The sequence below is a fragment of the Cyprinus carpio genome, chromosome B22 (genome assembly GCF_018340385.1).
Source record: "Cyprinus carpio isolate SPL01 chromosome B22, ASM1834038v1, whole genome shotgun sequence".
Lineage (NCBI taxonomy): Eukaryota > Metazoa > Chordata > Actinopteri > Cypriniformes > Cyprinidae > Cyprinus > Cyprinus carpio.
In genome coordinates, this window is record NC_056618.1 from 5,878,140 (window position 1) to 5,900,411 (window position 22,272).

The 22,272-nt window shown below is 35.8% G+C and overlaps 2 protein-coding genes across 5 annotated transcripts in view; one reads left to right on the forward strand and one right to left on the reverse strand.

Moving 5' to 3' along the window:
• LOC109047750 (multiple epidermal growth factor-like domains protein 10) overlaps positions 1-22,272 on the reverse strand; it is a 99,454-nt gene that overhangs the window by 70,567 nt on the left and 6,615 nt on the right. The window lies entirely within an intron of this gene.
• Positions 14,581-19,573, forward strand: LOC122141532 (perlwapin-like). Of its 4 annotated transcripts, none has more exons than XM_042749170.1 (6): positions 14,581-14,760; positions 15,004-15,042; positions 15,531-15,668; positions 18,136-18,273; positions 18,977-19,120; positions 19,419-19,573. In XM_042749170.1, the coding sequence occupies exons 1-5, from the start codon at positions 14,670-14,672 to the stop codon at positions 19,117-19,119; spliced, it is 549 nt and encodes a 182-aa protein (XP_042605104.1). In that variant the 5' UTR covers positions 14,581-14,669; the 3' UTR covers position 19,120; positions 19,419-19,573. The 4 variants fall into 4 exon arrangements, with proteins under 4 accessions (XP_042605104.1, XP_042605106.1, XP_042605105.1 ...); XM_042749172.1 differs by having other exon boundaries at positions 18,139-18,273; XM_042749171.1 differs by having other exon boundaries at positions 19,352-19,516.

Consider the following 22,272-nt stretch of genomic DNA (forward strand, 5'->3'; position numbering starts at 1 on the left):
TCCTAGCAACACGCAGGGCACGCTGTTCTCCGCCTTAGATTAAATCAGTTATTCAACTCTCATATGTTTGCTATGAATAGGGAATTTACTACCAATGGGGGGAAAAGCAAAAACCGGGAGGAGGGGGGGGGGGGCAAAAGCTGTTTTGACTCACTTGTGCTATACTGAGATCAAATTCTTGTGTGTAGGGCCCTGGAATATTTCCTTATAGTGGGGCGCTTGGGACAAAAAGGTTTAGTACGCAGGTTTTTTCAGAAATACACTGTATTTTAATAGTCTTTTTTAACCGCTTTCGGCTCCAGACTAACTAGAGAAGTTTGAGAACGATTTCAAGTACTTACAGGGTCTTAATGGGGGTCTTTGGGTGTTTAACGTGGGGGGCCTATCAGAGCACTGCCATAAAGAACCCTGAAGAACGCATACTGTTGCTTAACAGGTTCTTTATAGCAGCAGTGCTATATAGCACCTCAGACCACCTGCAGAAGAACGCGCATGAAGAACGCGTTAGTTGTTTGTGATGTGTGTGTTTGTGTTTATAATTCCTCTATTAACGTTATTAATAATTTAACTGTTAATTAAAATATTAACCAATGTCCACTTGTTTTCTATTAGCTATTCAGTGTCAATAAAAAAAAAAATTTTATATTAGCATTCTGCAACCAGTAGTGAGGTAGAGACATTTATATGATATTAAAGTGAGACTGCTGGCAAAAACTTTTTTTCTTCCCCAGACTAATGGAAAGAAATCCAAAATACACCTTTAAATGTTTCTGTTGCAGCTCTTTATTTCTGTCTGTAGATTTTTATTACAGTTCATGTCTTTTGAAGGCTGTTTTCTCAAAATTAGTTTTTCCTCTGCACTGAGCCAAAAAACTCCACTTCAGCAGCACTAGCGTAACCAAACTTTACAGTTTTATTGCCATTAATATTCTGAAGGTTTTTACAGAGGCTTTTGTTCCCATAATGTGCTTGGTTTTATACAATTTAAAGGGGAAAAGACTTTTTTGTTTTAATTTTTTAAGTAATAAAGATCCAAAATCCCCTCTGTAAAAACTGAGTCTAATGTCAATAGAATGAAAAGTATTTTGAACCTGGCTTCATCCAATATTTTTCATTTATTTGTCTAGAAATGTATGCAATTTAGTGCGTTTAATTGCATATTTCAACGTAACATTTCAGTAAATTTTTTATACAAACAAGTTTGTTTTTTCTTAACGTAATCAACTGTTAGTTTGGTCAACTTTTTGTTTGTTTGTTTTTTTGTTACCCTATTCATCTGGGGTGTCTGTCCTTTAATGTGTGGGTCTATTTATTTTATTTTCAAGTACAGAGAGGTGTGTGAGGTTTTTGTCATGTGTTTGTGTAACAGAAAGGCCAGGAATGTGTCCAGTGTCTTTGGTTGGAGAAGAAGGACCATGTGGCGAGTTGTGTGTCAGTGACTTTGAGTGCTCAAACCTTGAGAAGTGCTGCAGCTCTATCTGTGGAGGACGTGTGTGTACACGTGCATTTTAAGGTATTTGTTCTTTGATGCTTGGGTCCCCAACACACACACTGAGTATTTTATCACTTGAAATGTCAAAGTAAATAAATTTTTAATTGAATGGCTTTTAAAAATAGATTAATAATACTTGGAATACAACTATCTCTAAAAGTAAAGTTTGTGTTGAGTGTTTGGTAATGTGTCTGAATGCCTCTTAATGAAGGGACTGATTCTGTGCAGTGAAGCCTGGTCTATATCTCAAACCAAATGTGTGCTGAACTCTTCCTGATGTGTGTATGTCTGCCAGACACGAAGTGTGTATCCCAACCACATGTGACCATCGTGCAGATAACAACCAAATTTAAACCACTGAGAAAAAGTCTTGTCGTTAAGGTCTTTTTGCGCCTTCATCACATAAATCTCAGTTTAAAGTTTCAAGTAACCCTGCGGTCACTGCAATTGTGGTTAAAAAATCTAAAGGTTTTTGTTTTTGTGTTTGTTTGGTATGTCATTATATTATATATAATATATATATACGTAATATTTTTTTTTTTTTTTTTTTTTTTGTCTGTTGGGGTTTTTTTGCCTACTGAGTCGATTGTACTAACAATTTCAAGTGTTTCATGATTTGTTACTAATTGCTTTTGGGGTTTTTCATGGTGTAAACCACAGATGAAATCAAGGTTTTAAAAAAGTTAAAGCTGAAAGGAAGGAGTATTAACAAATAACCGAAGAATAAAAAAAAGGAAATTAATGTGAGATAAGGGAATAAAAGAAAGCTGTTATACCAAAACCTGTACTCAAACACACCTGGACAAAGTTAACCAGGGTCTTCAAGACTTAGGCCACTAGCCCCCAGGCAGGGAGTTTCAGGTTTATGATTGTTGCGTTCAGTCCTCCTTGAAACTTTAAAAACTGCTCTTTTGAAAAAATGCACTATAAAAACCCTCCGTAGACCCACCCAATTCAGCCACATCGTCCAGTTGAGAGATCGTGAGGTCGTACGAGATGGAACGGCTTGGGTGTGGCTGCGTGTTGATTGCTGTCTTTGTTGTGTCCTCCTCTGTTGTGCTTGAGCACAACAGACGCCAAAAAACATGCACAAAGGTGAGATCTCTTTAAACTTTGTTAAAATAAAAGTTTAAATCTTAAATCATACAGTTGTAATGTGTTTATATTTGTTTTCCCCAGTTGTACAAGATGAACTTTTTTTTATTTACAGTAAAACAGACACGTCGTGTTGTTTTTCCAGGTATGTATGCCGCACATCACTACGTGAAGTCTCGTTGTGAAGATTTTTCTAAACTGTTTGTACTTCCACTCATTTTAACAACTCTATTCAATTTAGCACGACAGCTTATTATAACTAAGTCATTATCATGAAGTACTACCTTACAAGCCCCGGGTTCAAAATAGTCTGACCAATGCCATGTGTTTTGCTACACAAATTGTGTACTATATATAATATATTTTGTTGTTGTGTATGAACAGCGCTTAAAATGTAATTGTGGTTGTGATGGTACACTCTAAAAAAGGGTGCTAAGTAGCACTAAAAAGTTGTTCATTGTTCTTGTAATTGGGGAAACCACTTTAGCAGTGCTAGTTTAGCCACCTATCTTTTAAATGCACTATACAGCACTGTAACAAATACTTCATGTCACAATTGTTACTTGTACAATGACATGAACACCACAGTGGAGAAGTTATTACTTGCTGGCTACTGCATTTTTATATTTCAATACTATCTCTTACAACCGAATGGAGATAGCCTACAAGCAAACTGTTTAGATAGGTTTTCTGTTAAAGTGATTTATTTTATTTATTTTTTTTAATCAGACAAAGCCAGGAGTGTGTCCCTGGATTCGACAAAGACACATGATAGGAGTGACGAAGTGTGAGTTACTGTTTTGGTGACAGTGAATGTCCAGATGATGAGAAACTGGCAACTGCAGCAATGGATGTGGGACATCAGTGTTACTCATCCATACTGATTAGAGCCGTATTTATATTATATTAATGTGTGGCTCTCTTTGTTTGTTTGTTTTGCATTTTTTTGCAATTAGTGGGAGCCAAACCTGAGAAAAAACTCCTGAGAAGGTTCTACAGCATTCTATGGACACACATCTATATGGAGTTTATGCAAAGCCATTTTCTGTTTAAATGGTCAACTATATTACTCATGAATTTTACTCCTTATTCTCTGCAAGTTTCCATGACTAAGATGGGTCCCCATAGTCTTTTTAAATGAAGTTGGACTATTTCGGTATATGACTGACATTCACAAACACCTCTTTAAACTATCCCTATTGCATACAGTATGGTCGGTATGTGCAGGATAAAGCAACTTGTGTATAAAGCCGAAAATATAGATGTTCATATTAATATAATAGTATACTTATCTATATAATTTAATCATTTTGAAAAACATACAAATACGAAGAAGAGATACAAATTAAACTCAATTTCCAGATACAGTAGGTTTACTTTAAATTTTATTTAAACATCTTTTGTGTGGTAAGCATAATAATGGGACACAGATAGGCTCACTTAATTATGAATGTCTGTCCCTTTAAGACGGAAGGCCTGCATGTAATACTGACACATGTTCACTGATTTTCACCCACACTGTTCACACCCACACAAAATACCGTCTGCAATGTCTACTGTATCTGTTTAAAGATAATTTTATCTGGAGAAACCTCTTGTTGTGTACAAACTCTGATAGACCTCTTTCAGATATTAGTGTTTACATGCATTCTTAATAAAATCATACAAGATCTTAAAGACAATCTTCTAAATGTCGATAATATTTTTGACCAAAATAGGAAAAACGTCCAATTGCAGATGAGCAAACACTCTAAAAAAAAACATGTCTTTTCAGCATATATAAATGCAGATGTCAGCATAGAACGTCTCCATGATTGTCGTGTTGTATCTAGGGATTTTATTATTCCTCCCGTCCTCCACAATTTAAACTTCTTCTGCCGGCTCTCAGTATGTGAAACTGTCTTGCTGCGTCCCACCAGCCAACCGCCGTTCTCCTCCTTAGACTGTAAGATCGACGTTACTCCCTCCACTCTCACTATGTTTGCTATGAATAGGAATTTACACTACAAAGGCAAAATAGCTGTTTTTGATCACTTGTGTGCTTTACTGAGATCCAAAAAAAGTCTTGTGTGGGGGGCCCCTGGAAATATTTACCCTTCTAGTGGGGCACTTTGGGGACAAAAAGGGTGAGAACCACGGTTTTTTTCAGGAAATACACTGTATTTTAATGTCTTTTTTTAAAACCCTTTCCCCAACTAAAACGAAGAGAGAGTTTGAGAACCTTCAAGTACTGTACAGGGGCTTAATGGGGTCTTTGGACAGTGGTTAAGGTGCGTATAGCAGCCTATGGCCATATAAGAACCACATGAAGAACCATACTGTAGCTTACAGTTCATTAGTATACAGCAGTGCTACTATAGCCAACCAACTACCTCACAGAACCCTGAAGATACCTTTAGTAGTTATGTCTGTGTTTGTGTTATTAATTCTTTTTAACATATTAAAATATTAACTGTTAATTAAAATATTAACCAATGTCCCTGTTTTATACCCCTACGCATTTCTGCATTTATAGTACACCAAACCAGTAGTGAGGTAGAGACATTTATTATATGGATATTAAGTGAGACTGTGCTGGCAACAAAAAACTTCTATTTTTTCTTCCCCAGACTAAATGGAAAGAAATCCAAAATAGACTACCTTTAAATGTTTTCTGTTGCAGCCTCATTTATTCTGTCTGTAGATTTGTATTATAAGTTCATGTGTCTTTTGAAGGGCTGTTTTTCTCAAACCAAAATTAGAGTTACTTCCGTCTGCACTAAGTGAGGCCCAAAAAAAACTACCCACATTCAGCACGCACTAGCGTTAACCAAACTTTTACAGTTTTATTGCCATTAATGTTCTGAAGGTTTTTACAGCGGTCTTTTGTTCCCACATAATGTGCTTGGTTTTATACAAATTTACAAGGGGAAAAAGGGCTTTAGCCGTTTTGTTTTAAATTCTAAGTAATAAAAGGAGCCCAAAAGCTCCCCTCTGTATAAAAACTGAGTCTAATGTCCATCTAGAATGAAAAGTATTTGAACCTCGGCTTCATTCCAGTATTTTTTATTTATTTGTCTAGAAATGTATGCAATTTAGTGCGTTTAATTGCATATTTTCAACGTCTTACAACATTTACAGTAAATATTTTAATAATACACAACACAAGTTTTTTTTTTCTTCCTAACGTCGTAATAAACTGTTAGTTTGGTCAACTTTTGTGTTTGTTTGTGTTTTTTTTGTTACCCTATTTCACAATCTGGGGTGTCTGTCCTTTAATGTGTGGGTCTATTTATTTTATTTTCGCATAAGAGTACAGAGAGGTGTGTGAGAGTTTTTGTCATGTGGGTTGTGTAACAGAAAAGGCCAGGAATGTGTACCAGTGTCTTTGGTTGGAGAAGAAAGGACCATGTGGCGAGTTGTGTGTCCCAGTGACCTTTGCACTTGAGTGCTCAAACCTTGAGAAGAAGGCTGCCAGCTCTATATCTGTGAAGAGGACGTGTACGTGTACACACCGTGCATTTTTAACCCATGGACAGGTAAATTGTTCTTTGATGCTTGGGACGGTCCCCAACCACCACACACTGAGTAATTTTTATCATTTGAAATGTCAAAGTGAAATTAACTTATTTAATTGAATGGCTTTTAAAAAATAGATTAGATAATACTTGGGAATACAAAAGACTGTTTCTCTAAAGTTAAAGTTTGTGGTTTAGAGTGTTTTCCGTAATGTGTCTGAACTGCCTCTAAATGAAGGGACATTGATTCTTTGCAGTGAAGCCTGGTCTATATCTCAAACCAAATGTGTGCTGAACTCTTCCTGTGATCGATCAATGTCCTGCCAGACAGAAGTGTGTCCCAACCACCCGAGTGACCATGCGTGCAGATAACACACCAATTTATCCACTGGAAAAAGTCTTTGTATTTAAGGTCTTTTTGTCTTCATCAAATAAATCATAGTTTAAATTTCTGTTTGTGCATTTGTTGTTAAATCTAAAGGTTTTTTGTCTTGTTTTTGTTTTGGTGTGTCTATACTATATACTAGCTCTATAGTATTAATCTAACATATATTATGATATTTATTATTTTTCTTTGTTTTTTTTTTTTTTTTTGATTGTTTCTGTTTGGTTTTTTGCCTACTGAGTCGACTTGTACCTAACAATTTCAATTTCATGATTTGTTACTAATTGCTTTATGGGGTTTTTCATGTTGTAACCCCCCAAGATGAAATCCAGGTTTGTAAAAAGTAACACAGCTGTACATTAAGAGATTATTACAAATAACAAATACTGAAAAGGAAATTATGTGAGATAAGGGACAATAACAGAAATAAAAAAGCGTTTAATCCAACGTCCAGGACCAAGTTTGGGGGTGATAGATTTCTAGATATGGAGAGGCAGAGAGACTGAGAAAAATTACTTTTGCACAAAATAGGGTAATTGTGACAAATGAGGACACCCACAGAAACAGTAAAGTATTCTAAAATGTAGGCCATGCATATGAAAGAGGAAGACTTCAGCTATCTCAACCAATTAGGTCGAGGAGAATTAGTAGATCATTCTAAGAAACGAATAAAGACAAACAACATTATACTGAGGAAATTATTACATGTTTAAGTTAACATTAAGAATATAGAGAAGTATCATTACTTTACTTTCTCTCTTATTAAACTGTCCTCCTGACCAGTAGGTGACGCAAATGCCGCTTTTTTACGTTGGTTTCCCAGACCGCCAAAAACCACCAGAAGAAGAAGAAAGAAGGTTCGCACTAAGAACTGCTCTTTCAAAACAAAAGATTTGAAGCATTACAAAATAATTTTTTTAAAAGCAGTCAGTATTTACATCTTCAAGACCTGTATTCAGACGGACCATGGAAGAAACATAAATCGGTTAAAGACAGAGTTTTATTGAAGATTACAGTGAGATCAAAAGTCGGCATCCAGACTCCTTCAGAGTGAAACATGAAAGATACTGAAGAACAAATAGGTTGGTGTTTATTTCAGATAATTTAGTAATGATGTTGTGAAATTGAAACATCATCTCTCTCCAGTTCTGATATAGAGTTATAATAGTTAACCTTAGAGAACAGTGAACGCTCCCAGAACGAAATCCTGAGTTAAGGAGTTAAATATGGAATATCAGCTCGTCTGTATAAAACAACCATTGTACAGTAAAAAAATGATAACAAAATAAATGTGTTATGTTTGATTTGGAAATGATTAGTGTTCATAACCTGTTGTATTGCATATAAATAATATAATTCTGGATTTATCAAAGTGTGATAATCCACATCGTATCAACAAACAGAAGTTATTTCAAACATTTATTGCTGTCTGAAAGAGAATTTACAGATAAGTTACTTTAAATGTCTTAATGCTGACTGTTAGTTGATCGCGATATGAAATAGGGGGGCTGGGCGATATATATGGCAAAAATGTAATCTCGATATAGAAAAAATGTTTCCAATATTGAACGATCAAACGATATATATTTCGATAAAAGTTGTTAATGCTTCCAGCTTTAAAAGAGTATCCCAACAATGACTGAAGCCACAAAAATTAGAGGGTTTGTTAAATTACACTTTAAAAGTAGAGTTTATTAAAAAAAAAAAAACGTACTAAAATAAATTTAAAAATAAAAGTTGTGACAAAAATATGGAAAATAGAGTGGAGTAAATGTCCAAAATGTAAACATAAATGCTGTTGTACACATAATTTGTAACACAATTACAGTTTTTTCCTCACAGAAAGATAACTGTCAACAGTGTCTGGCGTTCAGAGGTACATTAAATGTGCAAAACGGTAAACAATAAAAATAAAAATCAACTTCATCTCCTAGCAAGTGCACACAATTTTGTAAAAGTTTTACAGTTTTTTTGCCAGGAAAGACTTGTGTCTGTCCAGTGTCCACTGAGTCTGGCTTTAAAGCTGCCCTGTTGCAGGACACTATATCACCACAATTCGATATGATATTGTTTATCGCTCCAGCCCTAATATGAAATGATCAGCAGCGTTGACCCTCTTCAGCCTGATTTGGTATCTGATAGGGCCAAAACGCTCTGGCTGTTGGCCAGAGAAAGCTCTGGAGTTTACTGTAGAAATGTGACTGAGCCTGGCAGCACAGCCACTAATGCCCTATTGGTCTGAAACACAGATAATCATCATTTTGTATAGCAACTGTAGCAAATATCCTTTCCTTTCACATTTCTATCATGTTTTTATGATTTACTTGAAATGAAAATTAACTTTGAATATTTTAATTTTAGGCTTGAAGGAAGAGAGTGAAGAGAGCGAAGAACTGAATGAAGCAGAGGAGAAACATCAAGTCAAAACTGAAGATGAATCTTTGAGTTGCTCACAGCAAACAAGAGGCAAAAAAAATCTTTTCAGCTGCCCTCCAGTGTGGAAAGAGTTTCTTATCCAAGCAAGGTGTTACGTATCACACTGAAAACTCCTTCTGGAGAGAAACCGGTACACATGTGACGACATGTGGGAAGAGTTTTAGACAAGCAGAAGCTCTTAAATTACACCAGAAAACCCCACAGCGGTGAGGAAGGATCATGTGTGCTTTGATTGTGGTAAGGCTTTTGTTACTCTTGCCGTACTGAAACTGCATCAGAGAATGCACACTGGGGAAAAACCTTACACGAGTGTTCACATTGTGACAAGAGATTCTGCCGGTCAGAATATCTGAGAACGAATGAGAGGATCCACACTGGAGAAAAACCATACACATGTGATCAGTGTGGGAGGAGTTTTACCACACAAGCGTACGGTCTTAAAGTACATCCGCAGTCTCATCAGAAAAAAGAGGATATAACTGTGATCAGTGTGCGGTAAACAATTTGCTAGGGCATCATACTTGAAGAAGCACCTAAAAAAATTCATTCAGAGGAGAAGCCCTCACCTGTGTGTACTTTGTGTGGAAAGAGCTTTATATGGGCTGGAAGATTTAAAAATTACACCAGAAAAGACACAGCGGACTTGTGAAGATTCATGCGTGCTTTAAGTGTGAGAAGACCTTTAGTTCAGATCATCAAACTGAAGCAGCACCAGACAATTCACACTGGAGAAAAACCTTAAACTGGTGAACAAACTGCGTTAATGTTTACACTGTGACAAGATTAAATCAGCCGGGATCATTTATTCTGCTTGTAAAATTATTTCAGGATTTTTTTGTTATGTCTGAGCAGCGATTATATCTGTATAAGTGTTTTTTTTTTTCTTTTTTTTTTTGGTGGTTAAAGGTTAAATTTATTAAAATTGAAAATCTTATTTTACCCCAAACATGACTGTAGTATTATTGTCTGTCTACATTATTAACTGTCCCTCAAAAAACGGAGAATTGAACTTTCAGGATCCCCCAGAAACCTTTGAAAACTTACTGAATACATTGAAGGCCAAGTTGGGTGATACCTGAACATGCCCACAACAAATTAATGTTAAATGAACATCTTAAAGATCAAGCATGACATCAGTGCTATCTGGGATAATAAAACTCAGAAAAAGAGACTTCTTGCATCAGACCAAGGTTGCATAGCCTCATTGCTAGTTTTACTTGATCTTAGTGCTGCGCATGACAACATAGATCACGACATAATACTCATAGATAGATTACAAAACTATACAGGTATCCAAGGGCAGGCTTTAAGATGGTTTAGATACCCTACCCTGTCCGATCGCTACCACTTTGTTTTATTTTAATGGGGGAGTCATCTCATTTATCACCAGTAAAAAATATGGAGTGCCACAAGGATCTGTCCTAGGTACTCTGCTATTTTCAATATACATGTTGCCCCTTGGTAATATTCATTAGAAAATACGGGATTAGTTTCCACTGTTATGCTGATGATACTCAACTATATATCTCAACAAGACCAGATGAAACTTCTGAATGATCTAAGCTGACAGAGTGTGTTAAAAATGTAAAACATTGGATGACCAATAATTTTCTCCTATTAAATTCAGATAAGACAGAGATATTAATTATTGGACCAGAAAACATTACACAGAATCTCGTAGATTACAATTTGCAATTAGACGGATGTACTTTTACTTCCTCTACTGTCAAAAATCTGGGTGTTATATTAGACAGTAACTTGTCTTTTTGAAAATCATATTTCCCATGTTACAAAAAACAGCATTCTTCCATCTTAGAGACATTGCCAAGCTACGAAAAACATGTTACCTGTTTCTGAAGCAGAAAAGCTAGTTCATGCATTCATGACCTCTAGACTGGACTATTGTAATGCACTTATAGGTGGTTGTCCTGCATCCCTCAATAAACAAGCTACAGGTAGTCCAAAAATGCAGCGGCTAGAGTCCTTACCAGGTCAAGAAACCAATATGATCATATTACTCCAATACTACAGTCTCTGCACTGGCTACCTATTAAGTTCCGTATCAGTTACAAAATATTATTACTTACTTACTTACCTGCGTACCTAACTAGTCTTCTACCACGCTACAACCCATCACGCTCCCTAAGGTCACAAAACGCTGGACTTTTGATAGTACCTAGGATAGCAAAGTCCACTAAAGGAGGGGTAGAGCTTTTTCCGCATTTGGCTCCCAAACTCTGCAATAGCCTTCCTGATAATGTCAGGGGTTCAAACACACTTCCTCTGTTTAAATCTAGATTAAAAAACACACCTCTCTTGGCCAAGCATTCAAATAATGCATCTCATAATTTTGGACTGCAGTTATATCTGATCAAATGCACATTATTATTCTTTAGCTTGGGTTAAACTAATTAATTTTACTTTGGCTGGAACAGCAGCTACGCTAATTATGTCTCTATTTGTTTCTTTCTGTTTTGCCCAATACGGGGAATTACACACAAGCTCCAGTCTGGACCCCAGGACACCTGAGAAGAGATGATGCCAACCCCTCAGAGGACCTCAGATGATGCTAAAAACCAGAGGAAACATACATAACGAAACTACCACATTTTGCTCTAAGTTTGATTGCATAATTGCCGGTAATAGTGTTAATCTGTCTGTCTTTATTTGATTTTTCTCAACATTTCTGCCCTATGCACATGAAACTGACAGTCAGCACTGATAAGCTACTACTAAATATTGTAGAAAAACTTAATTTTCTGTAAAGTTGCTTGCAATGATTTTGTATCGTAAAAAGCGCTATACAATAAACTTGAATTGAATTGAAAATATAAATTACAAAAGAATGGCAGACATTCAGGACATCCAAAGGCGAAGATTAAAACCTTTGTCATTATTTTATCTTTGTAATTAGAAAATAAGAAACAAAAGATAAACATTACAAATACACAATATACAAATAAAAACAATCAATGCTGTATTTTATGCAGGTACAGTATTTAGCAGTAATATTAAATATGAAAATAAAATGCTATATTCATCAATTTTAATTTTTTTAAGCAAATATAAGTTCATATATATTCTATATATTATCTCTCTCTCTCTCTCTCTCTCTCCTCTCTCTATATATATATATATATTCTATATACAGTATATTCATATGTATATATATTATATTCTACTGTTTTGATAACGTTTCTGACAGATAATGATGTGTATTTTATTTATAAATTTTTTTGTTTGCCTTACCGTTTGTGGTATCCTGTCAGCAGTAACATGTCTGTGGGCTCTTTTGATTACTATCAGTTTAAGTTCTGGCAGTGTAGCCAGATATGCTATGTACAACAAATACAAATAAATAAATACAAATATATTTCCACCTGTAGTCACTAATAGCCAACACAAACTCTCTGTTTAGTCTTTTTTAGGAAGGCTACAACTTTGGTGTTCAACATATTGTTTCAGAAATGCTAACAATTAAATATAGAAATTGAAACTTCATTTGGTTGGTTTTATGTTGTTAAAGTTAACTTAAAGAAAAGAAATATGACTGTCTGTCAAAGGAAATTATTAAATTAGTTTTTAAATTATTATTTATTTCATATGGGTTTGAATCAGATTCCGTCAGATGGTCATTTTGCACCCAGATGGTGCATCTTACCCACTGACTCGACTCGAGTCAACTTACCCCAAACACTGGGCGAACTGAGCCATGGGCAAACTTTTTTATAAGAAGCCATATTTTTAGAACCCTTTGTCATAGATTCAGTCTGATCATTTAAAATGATAGGAATACTTTCATTAGGATAGGACAGATATTTTCATTGTACTTCTGAATCATTTTCCCTTATCTTGAGGATCACATTAGTAAAAAGTGGCTAATCTTACTCCACTCTCCCCTATAAGTATTAGACATTTAATTTAATATTTTACATCATAAATCTATATTATATACTAAAAAACAACTGATTTAGAAGATTTATACTATATTTGTAACTATTTATACGCCTTAATATAATGTGTTATAGATTATTTATCAAGACAAGTGATTATAATGGGAAATATACTTAATTGCAAGAATTAAAGTGTGACAAAACTGCTAAATACTCTATATTATTATTTAGGCTACTTGCTGGCTTTCTGGGGCTTTGTATTCATGTTTGCGATGCTGAACTGCCTTTAGCAGTATGTGGCCATATGCGCCGTTCATACGGGACAAGTCCCGGCCAGGATTTTAATATTTCCTAAAATATCCAGGTTTTGGCTGTTTGCACTGTGCAGGTCGATTGTTGTGTGACATTCGTGAGAGCAGAGCAGACGGCTCCTTGTGCTTTCGAATCGCTCTCGCATGTTTGTTTGTTCGTTCGTTTGATTTGAAGCGTCGCTGCGCTCTTTGGTGTCTTTTTTTTTTATTGTTCCTCAGCGACGCTTCAATGAACGAACAAACACGCGAGCATATTTGCATCGCCTTTGATCGTTCCCTATAGAACTCACCTTCTCACATGAAGAACCCACGATTGGTCGATTATATACAAATGAAAACTTGATAAAAATGGCCATTTGTTTGCTTTTTTTTCTTAAAGATTCAAAACCCAAGTATTCAAGTTGTTTTACAATTGGCCACCATTACACTCACCCACCTAAACCTAACTCCCATCCGGGTCACGGCACCAATGTAACGCCTCTCTCCCTCATTCCAAAACTTGAACGGAATCCACTGAAGAACTGACTTGACTCAAGTTTGCACATTTGTTTGTGTTATTTTTTAAACTTCCTTTTTTCACTCTGCCTGAATTTTATTCATTTATTTAGTTATTATTATTATTATTATTATTATTTTGTCACTTTAAGCTCCTTTGACCACATCCTGTAGACATTATCTCAGCAGACTCAAATTTACCATTAATATTGTTATTGTGCATTTAGTGAGATTTTAAAGTTTGGATTTTGTATTTATTCCCTAATTTTATTAAATTCATCACTTACATTCTGCACTTTTTTTGTAATTATTGAATTATGATATAGGCCTAATAATAGCTTATTTTTCTGAGGGGACAACACTATTGTACAGTTTTTTTATTTTATTATTTGTATTGATAAGTCTTATTATTTAATTATGGTTTAAAATTATATGAATCTACATTTAGTATTTTTACCTCACTGCATTTTGACACGTTTTTTAGACCTTGACTGGACACTGATCTCGTCCCCTAGTGACTAAACATGAAAACATATTTTCTGCAATGGCATTTTTTATTGTCCCCGTTTAGAGACCTATTTACTTTTTTAAAACCAGTTTTTTTAAACAACGAGTGTTGGTTTTAATGTATAACCTAGTCTACTCACATGGTTATAAGCTAAATGTTATTTAATCCTCTATTTAGGAACTTGAATTTTAAATTTACTAAATTCAAATTTGCAAACGTTTGCCGTTTATTGAGAAATGACTCAACAACTGTAAACTTTATTATTATTATTTTCTGTGTCAGTTTGTGCAGGTTACATAATCAGGCTACTCCAGGAGATGGCGACCAGTGACTGTGTTTTGCTGTGTCTCAATTGTCTCCATCCCTAATCAAACACACCTGAACCTAATCAGGGTCTTCAAGATCACGCTCCTTCAGGTGAGTTTAATCGGAGTTGGGTTACGCCAGGCCTCACTGGATCCTTAAAAACGCATTTTCAAAAGGTACGTTTAAAACCTCCTGATCCACTATATCAGCGTGTTTTTCTGCAGTGTATTGTGAGATTGTAGGTTGAGAGGATGAACGCTCAGGTGTGCTGCTCGTTGATTGCTGTTTTGTTGTGTCTCTCTGTGTGCTTGAGCACAACAGACGCCAAAGGACGTGCCGAGGGTGAGATCTTTTAACTTTACACAGCGCAAAGAAAATATGTAAATAGTACCCATACTAAAAAAATATGATTTTAGGCACATGTCGGAATATTTTAAAGAGTAGGCCTACAGATGTCAAGTTTCAGTTTTTTTTTTTTTTTTAAATGGTGGTGTAGTTTACTAAAGTTTACATCTTACATCATAAGTTCTAATGTGTGTTTTTTTTTTTTTTTCCATTGTAATGAAATCTTTTATTTATTTACAGTAAAACGAAATGTTCGTTTGGATGAAGAGTCGTTACCAGGTATGTATATGCCGTCCCTACTGAAGTCTTTTTGTGAAATTTTTCTAAATGTTTTGTACTTCACTCATTTAGCAACTCTATTCAATTTAGCATGCAGCTATTTATAAATAAGACATTAATGAAGTACTACCTTACAAGCCCCTTGTTCAAATAGTCTGATCGCGTGTTTGCTACAAAATTGTTACTATAATTTATTTAGTAAGTAGCACTAAAGTGGTTCATTGGTCTGTAATTGGGGAACAACTTTAAGTGCTATTTAGCACCTATCTTTTAAATGCACTATACAGCACCTTAAATACTTCATTTTCACTTTACTTGTACAATGACTGAACCACAGTGGACAAGTTAATATTGCTGGCTACTGCATTTTTATATTCAGTAATATTCCTCAAAATGAGAGCCTACTAGTAATGTTTAATGGTTTTACTGTTTTGGTTTTACTTATGTGTGTGTGTTTTTTTTCTGTTGTGTGTTTTTTTTTGGTTTGTGAAAGCCAGGAGTGTGTCCTGATGACAAAGACATGATAGGAGCGTGTGTCGAGAGATGTTTTGGTGACCGTGAATGTCCAGATGATGAGAAATGCTGCAGCAATGGATGTGGACACGTGTGTATGCCTCCATATAAAGGTATTTATATCATATTAATGTGTGGGTCTTTGTTTGTTTTGCATTTATGCAATCTAGTGGAGCCAACCCTGAGAAGGTTCTACAGCATTCCTGGACGCACATTATGTGGTTTATGAAGCATTTTCTGTTTAATGGTCAAATTACTCAGAATTTACTCCTATTTCTGCAAGTTTCATGAATGAGTCCCATAGTCTTTTTAAAGAAGTTTGTGACAATTTTGGTATGACTGACTTCACAAACACCTCCTAATGTCAAGCCTCTTATCAGTTTACATATTCATTCAAACACTAGAGCCAATCACATCTTGGCTTTCTCTCATCCTCCAATCCCAGACAGCCCACACAACGTCTGCAAAGATGTCTGTTAAAGATTGTTTTATCTGGAGAGCATCTGTTGTGTACAAACATCTGATAGACATCTTTCAGATATTAGTTTTACATGCATTCTAAATCATAAAGATCTTAAACATCTTCTAAATGTCTATTTGACAATGACCGGAAACATCCAATTGCAGATGCGCAAACACAAAAATAGTCTTGCAGATATAAATGCAGATGTCAAATAGGATTTTATTCCTTCCTCATAATCTAAACTGTAACCGATGGCTCTCAGTATCTGAATTGTCTTGCTGCGTCCCACCAGCACCCCGTTCTCCTCCTTAGATTTAAGATGCGTTACTCCACTCTCATAGGTTTGCTATGAATAGGAATTTACTACAAAGGCAAAAGCTGTTTTTAATCACTTATGCTTTACTGAGATCAAAAAGTCTTGTGTGGGGGCCCTGGAATATTTCCTTATAGTGTGGCCTTGGGGACAAAAAGGCTGAGAACCAGGTTTTCTTCAGCAAATACACTTTGGGTGGTTAAGGTGCTATAGCAGCACTGCCATAAAGAAACACTGAAGAACCATACTGTGCTTAACAGGTTCTTTATACAGCAGTGCTATATGCCACCCCAAAGAACCACTGAAGAACCTTTAGTGTTTGTGTGTTTGTTATAATTGTTTATTAACATATAATACAATATTAACCAATGTCCATGTTTTATTAGCATTACTATGCATTAGTACACAACACCAGTAGTGGGGTAGGTTCTATGTTGAAATGGTAGTTTAGGGGTAAATGGTAAATTTGATTTAATGCAGAGTAAATATACTTAAGTTTGATGTAGGTCAGGGGTTTTGCAACACATGCAAGTGCTGGAAAAAAAGCCATTTCGGCTCTCCCTGGTCTCCCCTAATGATCCTCTTCATTAGTGGTTGGTCAGTATATGAAGCTGACGGTTGTGCTGTCCTGTTAAGGATGTTTCTAATAAAGATTGCTCTAGATGACATGCATGCTTTCGATATGATTGTGGTGCTGTTTACTCCCTGCTTTCAGTGAGTTTCAGTTAATGGTGGATGTTGGAGGTCTTTCAAAAGAAACACTGGGGGAATTTTTTATTTTTTTTATTTTTTTATTTTTTTTTTTTTTTTGTTGATGTGGTTGTTGTTGTTTTCATTGTTTTAATAGTTTTTATATTGTTTTTATTGTTTTAATGGTGTTTTTGATTTTTCATATGCAGCGAGGAATTCAGCGATCTGCTTTCTATCATGTTTGTATAGCAGGAAAAACCAGGATTGTGTCCAAAAACCGTTGGAGTAGGAGGGTGTGCTGAGATGCATTTTTTATATTCGGTAATATTCTTAAAAATGAGAGCCTACTAGTAATGTTTAATGGGTTTTTCTGTTACGTGATTTTTAGCAGCAAAGCAAGCCTGATGACAAAGACATGATAGGAGCGTGTGTCCTGTTTTGATGACAAAGATGATGAGAAATGATAGCAATGGTGTGGACACGTGTGTATGCCTCGAGGACTGCTTTTTTTTTCATATGCAGTGAATGATCTGGTTTCCATCATGTGTTTGTGAGAAAATGCTGCAGCAATGTCCAAAACCCGTTGGAGCAGGACTGTGTGCTGAGATGTGTGGTAGTGCTGTCCATATGCTGCAGCAATGGTATTTATATTCCATATTATGTGTGGCTTAATGTGTGTTTTTGTTTTTATGCATTTATGCAATATAGTGGAGCCAACCCTGAGAAAGTTCCACAGCATTCCTGGACACGCATTATGTGGTTTACGAGACATTGTTTAATGGTCAAATTGGCTTCATGGTCTCCCCCTGATGCTCACTCTCTTTGTGTTTGTTGCTGTCTTGTCTAGGAGTTTTGTTGGGTATGTGGTATTTATGTTCTGCAGAGCAGGAACCTGCTGAAAATCAGTTTTATACTGAGTCAGGCCCGACTTATTTTTCCTGTTTAAAAATAGAAAGAAAGAAATAAGTTACTCAGAATTTACTCCCATTTCTGCAAGCTTCATGAATGAGTCCCATAGTCTTTATATTGTTATAGTGACTTAAATGAGCTTTTACCTTTTTCATATGCAGTGAGGCATTCAGTGATCTGGTTTCTCTATCATGTGTTTGTGTAGCAGAAAAGCCAGGATCATGTCCAAAACCTGTTGGAGCAGGAGTGTGTGCTGAGATGTGTTCTGGTGACAGTAACTGTCCAAACAATCAGAAATGCTGCAGCAATGGATGTGGACATCAGTGTATGCTTCCATATACAGGTATTAATATGGCGATGTGGACAGGTGTTTTTTGGTTTTTTTTTTTTTTTTTTTTTTAAGCTGGATCGATTTTGCACTGACTGCTACAGTATTCTTGTCAGAACTCAGAGTCTTGTCTCAGTGACAGCCTTTTAATGATTGCTCTGGCATCAACACAGATGGACATGAGCAAGGTTTTCTAGAACCAAAAAATTATTAGCAGATGGATCACTTAAGTGTTACAAAATGGATACATAAACAACAATATCTTCTACTTCTCAAGTCGCAGTGATCGATCGCTATATTTAACTTCAAATTATTGATGGCATATAATACAGTAATTCACGTGCTGTAAATGGGTTGCGTCAATCTAAATAAACTTAGAAACCATATCTGCAAATATACTTGCAGTATAACGTTAATATTCAAATAACACTGGACTGACTTGTCCGTTACTCATAATGCAAGCAATCCAGAGAACTTCCCAGTCAGAACGGCTGATGCAACTCTATAGCGCTACGCTTATTCTCAGTCTATTAATCAGCGTAGGCTGCGCAGGCTGTGCACTATTCCATTACGGGCTGCATGCGCCAATTCTGTACGCATCTTTGTCAATGCACGAAACATGGAGAATTCGGAACACAATGTGTTGGTTGGGGGGGGGGGCAGGTTTCCTCCCCATTTGCAGCGAGGAGTTTAGTGATGAGGTGAGTGTGTGTAACAGAAAAGCCAGGACTGTGTCCAATGACTTTGGCTGGAGTAGGAGGATCGTGTGAAGAATTGTGTGTCAATGACTTTGACTGTCCGAGAAATGAGAAGTGCTGCAGCTCTATATGTGGAGGACGTCTATGTACACCTGCATCTTAAGGTATTTGTTCTGTTAATGCTACACAGTATTTTATTTGAAATGTCAAAGTAACTGAATTTGGCCCATTGCACCACTGTTATCGCATGGCTTTCCAAAATAGATTAATAATACTTGGAATGCAACATCTCTAAAAGTAAAGTTTGTTGCATGCATTGAGTTTTTTTATTTTTTTTGTTTTTTTTTTTTGTGCTTGCTTGAGTGCCTCTAAATGAAGGGACTGATTCTGTGCAGTGAAGCCTGGTCTGCGTCTCAAACCAAATGTGTGCTGATAACTCTTCCATGATTAATGTCCTTCCAGACAGAAGTCTTGCCCAACCACCTGTGGACATGCGTGCAGATAACATGCCAGTTTAACCATTGGAAAGCCCTTGATTGCCCCCCAATGTTGGACTTAAGGTCTTGTCTTTCTCAAATAAATATCAGTTTTAAAGGTCTCTGTGTGCATTTGTGTGGTGTTACTGAGAATAAATGGGATTTCTGGTCTTTAGTAGTATTGTCGGTGTACATGATTAACTGTCCCTCAAAAACTGGAATTGAACTTCCAGATCCCAGAATCCACTGAATTGAGACATTGACAATAACCAAAACTAAATGCGTCTTAAAATGTTTATCAGATGTTCTAGATCAAGTAGTCTTTAAAGGCTATTTTGTGGATGTATGTGCTATTTTGGGATAATACATTTAAAAAAAAAAAAAATCCTTTCAGACAAATTATCTCTAAACAATATTATTGGAGTTGATTGATTTGGTTTAATTTGTTTTAATTTTTTTTTTTTTTTTTTTTTTTTTTTAATCCCCATTTACAAAGACAAAAATCTTTCAGCTGCCCTCAGTGTGGAAAGAGTTTCTAATCCAAGCAAGGTGTTACGTATCGAACTCATTCTGGAGAGAAACCGTACACATGTGACGAATGTGGGAAGAGTTTTAGACAAACACAAGCTCTTAAATTACACCAGAAAACACACAGCGGTGATCATGTGTGCTTTGATTGTGGGAAGGCTTTTGCTACTGTTACCGTACTGAAACTGCATCAGAGAATCCACACCGGGAGAAAAAACGTACACGTGATCAATGTGGAAAGCGCTTTTTATGGCTGGAAGATTTAAAATTACACCAGAAAAGACACAGCGGTGTGAAGATTCATGCGTGCTTTAAGTGTGAGAAGACCTTTAGTTCAGATCATCAACTGAAGCAGCACCAGACAATTCACACTGGAGAAAAACCTTAAACTGGTGAACAAACTGCGTTAATGTTTACACTGTGACAAGATTAAATCAGCCGGGATCATTTATTCTGCTTGTTATAAAAATTAAGTGTTTGAATAAAAATATTTGGACTTTATATTTTTAAAAAATGACCTCAATTTAGCACCAGCAAGCTTGTTAGCTAGACAGTTAGCATCAGCTCTTTACAGCAGATTTAGTTCACATACAACTTACAGTTTTGACCTAAATATGATTTTCAGTTACGAAATTTAGGATTATTGTTCACAGGGATAGGCAACTCCGGTCCTGGAGGGCCACTATCCTGCAGAGTTTAGCTTCAGCCCTCATTAAAAACTCACCTGCCTGTATCTATCTAGTAATCCCGAAAACACTGATTGCATTGTTCAGGTGTGTTTAATTAGGGTTGGCGCTAAACTCTGCAGGACAGTGGCCCTCCAGGACCGAAGTTGCCTATCCCTGATCTACATTAATAACTTACTTTTAACAGCATCAGACGCGCTCGCTCACAAGATCTCCCGGTTGTGAATTCAGTTCACTGAGTTTGCTGGCAAAATGGTTCATTTGAATCAGTGAGTTCTCCCGGTTGTGAATTCAGTTCACTGTCGACTCTAGAACAGCTGCAATCGGATCATTCTAATTTGTATCTTTTGGGTTCATTGAAAAGACTCAGTTCGTTCATGAATCAGACACCGCTTCTGTGTGTTGGAGCACGTGATATATTATGAGTAACGATATGTATTTATGAAATGTAGTGAAGTAAAAAGTACGATCTTATGCTTTGTGATGTAGTGAAGTAAAAGTTTATTTACTTTAGTTTAAATAAAAGAACTGCTCTTTGAGACCTGTCACTTTAATCAGACTGAATAAGCTTTTTTTGCACTCAAATCTTTTTATCTGCACTGTTTGTTCACTTCACTGGTTTGCACTCTATGTGCCATGTGCCTTGCGCTGCTTTATTTAACTTTATTTTTTATATCTTTGTTTTTTTTACATGCCCTTATTGTTGTGAATTTGACCCTTTCATTTTTCCTTTTCTTTTCCCCATATATATATATATATATATATATATGTATGTATATGTACTACATATCCCACAATTCCAAGTGGACTTCAATACCCATGCAAGTGCACTACATTACCCATACACCTCCTGGTCAAGCTCTATAAGTAGACCTCACTTCCTTCCTTTGTTTCTCTTCCTTTGGTGAGGTGTGGGTGTTTGAATGGACACCCAACCATGTCCTTTGAGTCCTTTCCTTAGGATGCGTTAAGTAAGTTTGTTTGCCAATTTATTGTTTGGATTGAGTGACCTATATATATATATATATATATATATATATATATATATATATATATATATATATATATATATGTATATATGTATATATATGTGTGTGTGTGTTGTTGATATGTTTGTTGATGAATTATGAGTTTGATTTCTTAATTGTACTGTTTGTAGTGACTTAAGACCATCTTGTACATCCTGTCCATCCAATAACATCTGTTCCATCTCCATGCCATGGGAATTGTCTATGAATAATCATCTTGAACTTAAAAATAAAAGAGCGCAAAGGACTGGTATCTGTCCCGTGTTTTTAATCAGACACGCCATCAAATTTCTATACCTCTGATGAACTTTGGATATATTAACATCTGATATCCTTCACTATGGTGACTGAGAGTAACGCAATTTTGATTCTCTGTATGTATGTACTGTACATGTGGAAGAATTGACAATAAAGCAGACTTGACTTAAGTAGAGTAACAAAGTAAAGCTACTCCGTTACTGACCACCACTGTTCTTCTTAAATATTTAAAACCCAAGTATCAATGTTCCAATTGTTTTACAATAAAACATGTACACTTATAAAAATTAACTCATGTCAGCAATGCACATTTTAATCATTTAATTATGCAAAATTACAG